Genomic DNA, 6890 nt, shown 5'->3' with positions numbered 1-6890 from the left:
AATATATATTTCGAATACATATGGATGTGTGATGCAAAATGAAATCTATTGTAACTAGATAATGATAAATATATTATATAGAATGTGTTAGAATATTTAATAGACAAAAAAGGGCGTGGGATTGGTAACTATAATTATTGATCTCGTTCTTATATTATCTCTAATTAACCCGTGCTTGAGCACGGGTTGATAAACTAGTGGAAAAACTAACCAGAATGCTGTAACCGGACAGAGTCAGGAGTCAGGACACCAGCCTTGAAGAAGATGGCATCACATTGTTCATTGCACTGGGAAACTTACTTGAAGGCATCATAGAGGGTCCTGCAACATCTGCATCCTTCAAAGCAGAACTGGATTCTTCAACTGAAATCGGTTGCGCTGCAGGGACCTGTCGTTCCTCCTGCATGACGCACACGGTCTCAGCCTCAGGTGCTGGTGTCTTGGCAGCCACATATTTCACCATGGACCCCATTTCATCTGGATCAACTCTTTTAAAATACAAAACTCTTGGCCTCTTTGGATGGTTCTTAGCTGCATTTTCCCAAACTAGTTTTGCTTCTTGATTGATATCAGAATCTAGACCGATTTCCTGGAGGTGTTCATGGCTTCTGATTTCAATGCTAGATAGGTCACCTAGATGTTCACTGAGAAGCTGAAGTGAGATGAGGTTCCGCAAAGCTCCCTTTTCAATTGTAGGGAGGGTCGGACATTGCGCAAGGCATAGGCGTAGCAGTCTTGGGAAATCTCGTTTTCTGATGCTGAAGCCTCCAAGGCTGATCTTAACCAGTTTTAGGTACTCCAAATGGATCAACCTGCGTAGGTTTGATATGTCATTGCTCATCAGATCATTAGTCGATGCAAGGCACAACTCAGTGAGACCACACAATGATGTAGCAAACTGAGGCAGTCCACTTAGTGCTCCGTGTAGTTTCAGGTAGCTGAGATAGCCTAAAGAGTTCTCTAGTGATTTCACGATGTTTCCTGAAGAATTCGTAAGATGTAGTGATAGAGATCGTACACCAATACTCGTGTCCAATTCATGCTCAACAAACTTCTTGATACCTGTCGAAAGTTCAGCCAAGCTTTTACTATCATCGTCATTGCACCATATCTTAACCTTTCTCAGCTTCTTCATACGAACCATTAGCATGGGGAATCCAGGGTTGTTATCTGTGATAAATCCTGCAATAGTCTGTAAATTGCTTTCTTTCGGCGGTAAGAACTTGCCTAGTTCACTCATCTTCAAGTCCCTCTTCCCAAGCTTGAACTTTCCCAACAGGTGAACTAGGTGGGGCAGCTTTATGACTTTCACCGGCAATATCTCTATCTTGGTCTTCCTCATGTCAAGCGTCTCTAAGCAATGCATTTTTGCAATTTTGCTTGGCAGGCGGCTAATGGTAGATTGGTAGCCCCGAGGCCCAGATATTTCAGATGCCACAGCTTGTGTACGCCATCCATATCATCGTCCTTCAGATCCTTGCATGCTTCTACATCCAAGACTCGCAGCAACTCAAATTTTGCAAAATCCACAACAGCTTCTCCTGCACTCCCGCAGATCGTCAGAGAATGTGCACGCAGTTTCTCATCACCAGATATTCCTCCATGCGCTGATACCCTGCTACTTGAATTGGCAGTGCGTCCATCGATAAAGTGGTGACGGTAATTGCTTCTGTTTGGATCACCAAGAGATGTGATGAACTTAGTAGACATGGACATGTGTAGCATGAACTCGTGCATGATGCTATGGACTTTGCACGTCTTTACTTTTGTGTTCTTACTTGGGTCGATTGGCCGAATGATGTTCCGGTCTATTAGTTCCTCTAAGCTTTTATCTGCAACAACCAAGGCTTTGCATGGATCCGGATCGTGCACTGAGGAATGTTGAGTACTCTATCCTGCTTGTGATGAGTGAATTGCCAACCGTGCGGTGTGATCGTGTGTTTGGTCTTTGGTTGCAGGTACACGGGCATCGAGTGTCGACGGAGAGTTGCCGTGGAGGAACTCAGGCCGGGCGGCAGTTGTGGCGTCCACTCCTGAATCGAGGGTGCAAGCAGCGACGGAAGGCGGGTTTCTTGGTTTGCGCCACAAAACCAAGGAGGCGGACGGCGGTTGAAGACGCCAAGTCGTGGAGGCACGGGCGTCGGTCTCGGGACTGACGGAGGCGACGGGCGTCGGGCGGCGTCTAGGGCCGTCAGGAAGCCGAGGCGGGAACGGCGTCTAGGGCCACGGCGTGGAGGCGGGAATCTTCCCGCGCGTGGAGTTTTGGCGGTTTTCTCAAAACCGGCCACCTACCCGGGTTTCGCGGACCCTCCAAAACCGCAGAACGGATCTTCGTCCACATGGCGGCATCGCGGAGAAGACTTCGACTCGAAGAAAGAACCTCGACCGTCGGATGAGTCCTTGTATCTTTTTCCGGTTTTGCCCCTACGGGCTTTCTAGTGTCTAATAGAGTATAAGGGTAGTTTAGTCTTTTAGTCTAGAGTTAGTGGGGGTTAAATATCTCTCTCCCTCCCCACTCTCTCTCTCTCTCTTGGCTGTGCATCACGCCACCTCTCTGGTCCTGGCGTTCTTCTCCTCCCTGTCCCTTCCTTCCTCTTCTCCCCTAGGGTTAGGATTTTGTGATGGGAATTTGAGACCTTGTACCATGGATTCGCTGGGAATGGAGGCCCTTCCCTCCTCTTGACCTCGGAGCGGTCGATTTTGATTCATTTCGCTGGCTCATTTTGGATTTGGTCCCTTTCTCTGTTCTTGCGCGTGCAGGTCGGGGAGCACGCTTCCGCAGCAGCAAGAGCAGCGGGTCCAGCCAGAGGCCATCGCACGGAGGCACAGCAGCACTGCAGGCCAGCTCTGCAGCGGATCAAGGCGGGGCGCTGAAACACAGGTTTGGTCAGCTGAGCTTCACGCCCGCACAGTGCTCGACGAATTGCTGCACCGGCGGACAGCTGCAAGGCGCACGCCAAAGCGACCCAGGAGAAGGAGCAGGTCTGCACGGCAAGGTGTCCACACGCACTCAGACCCAACTCCCAAGCTCAGCGAGGTTTGCATGCATGCTTGCTGTGCTCACTTTTGATTGGTTCTTTCAAATGTGAAATGTTGCTTTCATGATACAGTAAGAATGGTTAGGCAATCATTACTTGCTGAATTAGATATTCACTTAAGCTTGGCATGATTCCTGAGCACCAAAGCATAATTCTCTCTCGGTGTGCATGCTATATGTCTGCTCTGTAGAAGTGTTTGTTTTGGAACTAGTGAGGTATACTGCTTTTGTTCACTTTCATTCTACACTCATCAATTATTTATTTGGATGATTAATGAGCTGAACTATCTCTGTTGATTTGCTTGCATTTCAGACAAGTTTTAATTCTTGGTTAAGTGAAAGCTTTTGCGGGCACTTGGTAATTGTCGCTTCCGCTTTGTGTTGTGTCAAGCAGATAGCTTTTTGCGTATTTCCGCTTTGCGTCGAGTTTTACCAAACCGTTCTTAGGTGAGCTCGTCGCGAGTTGGCCTGTCTCACCTTGGCGGTTAGAAGAGAGGTGTGTAGGGTTTGAATTCGGGACATAGACATTTTTCTCATCGAGAATTTTTAAAGGCTCCCATTCACCCCCCCTCTGGTCGCCTTTTCGGTCCCTCAATTGATATCAGAGCTTGGTTGAGGTTTTCAGTACCTTAACCGGTTCGAAAACCACTTGGCGACCATGGCGAGTCTTGGTAAGATCCCGGTGTTTTCCGGCGAGGACTATGCCTACTGGAAGGTTCGCATGAGAGCTTTCTTGCAGAGCATGGGAGCCGAGGTCTGGGAAATTACCACGAACCAGCTTTACGAGGTGCTGGCTGTTCGGACCACGCCTCTTCAGGTGACCCAGCACGAGGCTAACGCCAAGGCCGTCAATGCCTTGTTCGCTGGCGTTTCTCGTGCGGAGTTCTCACGCGTCCAGGGTTTTCAGGAAGCTCACAAAATTTGGACGTGCCTTGAGAACTACCACGAGGGTACACCTCAGGTGAAGGCTAGACTGTTCGAGACTCACCGGCGTGAGTACGAGAACTTCACACAGGAGCCGGGTGAGAGCATTGACCTGATGTTCAGTCGTTTTCAGTCGATTGTGAACAAGGTCAATGCGAATAGATCTGCTGGTGCCCTTGAGTACATAGAGCACGAGAAGGCTCTCAAGTTGCTCTACGCACTTGACCGCTCTGTGTGGGATCTCAAGGTGAACACGATCATTGAGTCTGCAGGCTATGAGACTCTGAGCGTGAATGAGCTTTTCAGCAAGCTCAAGGCCACGGAGGTGGATAACCAGACACGAGCCAAGCTCAATGGTGCCCCTCCTTCCAAGAGCGTCGCTCTTGTGACTGGCCCAGGTGGATCGAGCTCTAACGCTAACCCTGCTTTTGGCTTTTCTCTTGCCTCTTTGCCTTCTATTTCAGATGAGCAGCTGGAGACGCTGGGCGACGACGACTTGTGCCTCCTCATCAGCAAGTTCCAACGCGTCTACCACAACAGGCAGAGGAAGAAGAACCCCGGGTGCTACAACTGCGGCGATCTGAACCACTTCATCGCTGATTGCCCCAAGAAGTCCGGCGGTGGCCAGAACAACTCCTTCGACTACTACCGCCACCGAGACCGCGACAAGGGAGACTCCAACAAGGAGCGTCGGCGCCACAAGCACCGCAGTCGTGACCGGGGAGGACGCTTCGACAAGGAGTCGCTCAAGAAGCGCTTCCAGTACAAGGCCAAGAAGCGGGAGAAGGCCTTCCTGGCGCAGCTCAGCGACCTCGACAAGAGCTCCGACACCGACCGCTCTTCTTCACCGACCTCCGACGACGACGACAAGAAGAAGAAGAAGCGGGACAAGGAAGCCACCGGCTTCATCGGCCTTTGCTTGGCGGCCGGTCGACGCAAGAGCTTCTGCACCATGGCGGGCGAAGCCGATGGTGCTCGTGCGTCTTCAGGTGGACATGCTACACCGACGCACTCCGGCTCTTCTCCTGGATCCGAGAGCGATTCAGAGGTAAACTCCACGATCGACCTGCTTGATACAGAGGTTAGGGAGTTGTACGCCGCTCTCGACAACCAGAAGAGGCTGCTTAAGGAAGCAGCTAGAGAGCGTAGAAAGCTTAGGGCTGAGCTGGCTTGTGCTAGGGAGAAATCTAGTGAGGATGAGTGCGCTAGCTGCATATCTCACATGAACGATCTTGTTGCTCTCCGAGCCAAGCATGATGAGAACGTCGCGAACTTAGATGTTGCTAAGACTTCACTTGTTGACGTGTCTCATGAGCTCGCTAAGGCCAAGCATGAACTAGAATTGGTTAAGGACGCTCCTATCGTTAGCGATGTGCTTGAATGTGATGAGTGTCCTATCTTTAAGTCCGATCTAGCTTTGTTGCAGTCCAAGTTTGCTACTGTTGTGTGCGAGCTAGAGGAGATGAAGTCTAGGCCAGTTCTGCTTGGTGCTTGTAAGGTTTGTCCCATGCTGAGGTCGGAGCTAGAGGAGAAGAACGCTTTGATCAAGTCTTTTGGAAAGACTAAGGTCGTAGAGTCTAGCCCACCTATTGACTGCTCTATTTGCCCTGGTTTGATTGCTGATCTGGATAGTCTTGCGGTAGAGAAAGCCAACTTAGAGAATGAGAATACCTATCTTAGGGCAATTCTGAGTTGGGTTTCTAGCAGTGAGCCGCAGTTGGGCATGATGATCAAGCAGTTTAAGCGTGGTGATGGGTTTGGGGTTGGTTACACATACACAAAGTCAGACTTTGACAGGTTGTATGGTAAGATTGGCAAGGCTGCTGGAAACACTGCTAGCTCGAGCACGCAGCCTTCGCTTGTTGACCCCGCGGATGGTGTGCTTAAAGAACCACCGAAAGCACCTCCGCAGAAGCAGGTTTGGGTTCCAAAGCCCAATGAGCTGAGGAATCCCCTCGACACGCTCCCGGCTGCCACAGCCCAGGTTGCCCAAAGAAGAGGGCTGCTCCTCCCCGTCCGCAGGCTAGGCCTCCACCTCCCAAGCGTGAGGTGAGGTACCACTGCGAGTTCTGTGACAGGGAAGGTCACCTGGAGGAGTTTTGCTTCAGGAGGAAGCGGGCTGTGAGGCGAGAGCAGGAGAGACGGAACGCGGACATGTACTCTGCTCGGGTGCATGGTCCTCCTCGGCGTGGTGGTAGGCAAGATGCTAGGGCGCGCCGTGTAGGTGGAGGTCAGGGAGACGGTGGTGGTTACCGTGCTCCAGCGGGTGGTCGCTTTGCCGGTCGTGCTCCTGGTCGTTTTCAGTACGGCTATGGACCACGGGACCGAGGCTTTGGAGGAGGTTTCGATGCTCCACGCCTTCCTCGCGGTGGTGTTCGTCAGTCACACGGTAGACGGGACGAGGGATACGCTTTGCCTAGTTTTGCTAACCCTTCTGTAGAGCAAATGGCTCGACACTGGTTTGCTTCTCACTTTGCTAACCCCAGTGTTGAGACATTTGCTCACCCTTTGTCTCACTACTGATGTGCAGGTTGGAGGCTTGGAGAACAGGTGGATCATGGACTCCGGTTGTTCGCGCCACATGACCGGAAATGACAAATGGTTCTCCAGCCTCACCCCGATGCGCTCAAAGGAGTATATTGTGTTCGGGGATAATGGAAGAGGAAAGGTACGTGGACTTGGCGCTGTTCGAGTTTCTGATCGCTTTACCCTGAAAGAGGTTGCTTTGGTTTCGAACCTTGGGTTCAATTTGCTCTCTGTTTCGCAACTTCTTGATGAGGGGTTTGAGGTTCGCTTCAAGGAAGGTTGTTGGCGTGTTCTTGATTCCAGAGGAGATTTGGTTTGTCGGATTACACCTCGCGATCGGGTTTTCTTGGTTGACTTTTCTGGAACTCCTCTTGGCCCTTCTCGTTGCTTGTTGGCTGGTCCT

General features: G+C 50.9%; 1 protein-coding gene across 1 annotated transcript; it reads right to left on the bottom strand.

The window, feature by feature from the left end:
- Window positions 1-217: 217 nt before the first annotated feature.
- On the bottom strand, window positions 218-1866 carry LOC120686470 (disease resistance protein RGA4-like). The gene has a single exon (XM_039968698.1). The coding sequence runs from the start codon at window positions 1364-1366 to the stop codon at window positions 242-244; it is 1125 nt and encodes a 374-aa protein (XP_039824632.1). The 5' UTR covers window positions 1367-1866; the 3' UTR covers window positions 218-241.
- Window positions 1867-6890: the final 5024 nt, after the last annotated feature.

The sequence above is a fragment of the Panicum virgatum genome, chromosome 8N (assembly GCF_016808335.1).
Source record: "Panicum virgatum strain AP13 chromosome 8N, P.virgatum_v5, whole genome shotgun sequence".
Classification (NCBI taxonomy): domain Eukaryota; kingdom Viridiplantae; phylum Streptophyta; class Magnoliopsida; order Poales; family Poaceae; genus Panicum; species Panicum virgatum.
The sequence above is the reverse complement of the archived record's forward strand: the minus strand, read 5'-3'. Positions and strand labels throughout refer to the sequence as shown.

Coding starts and splice junctions, on each gene's coding strand:
- LOC120686470 (XM_039968698.1), bottom strand. CDS start 1,366: ATGCATTGCTTAGAGACGCTTGACATGAGGAAGACCAAGATAGAGATA.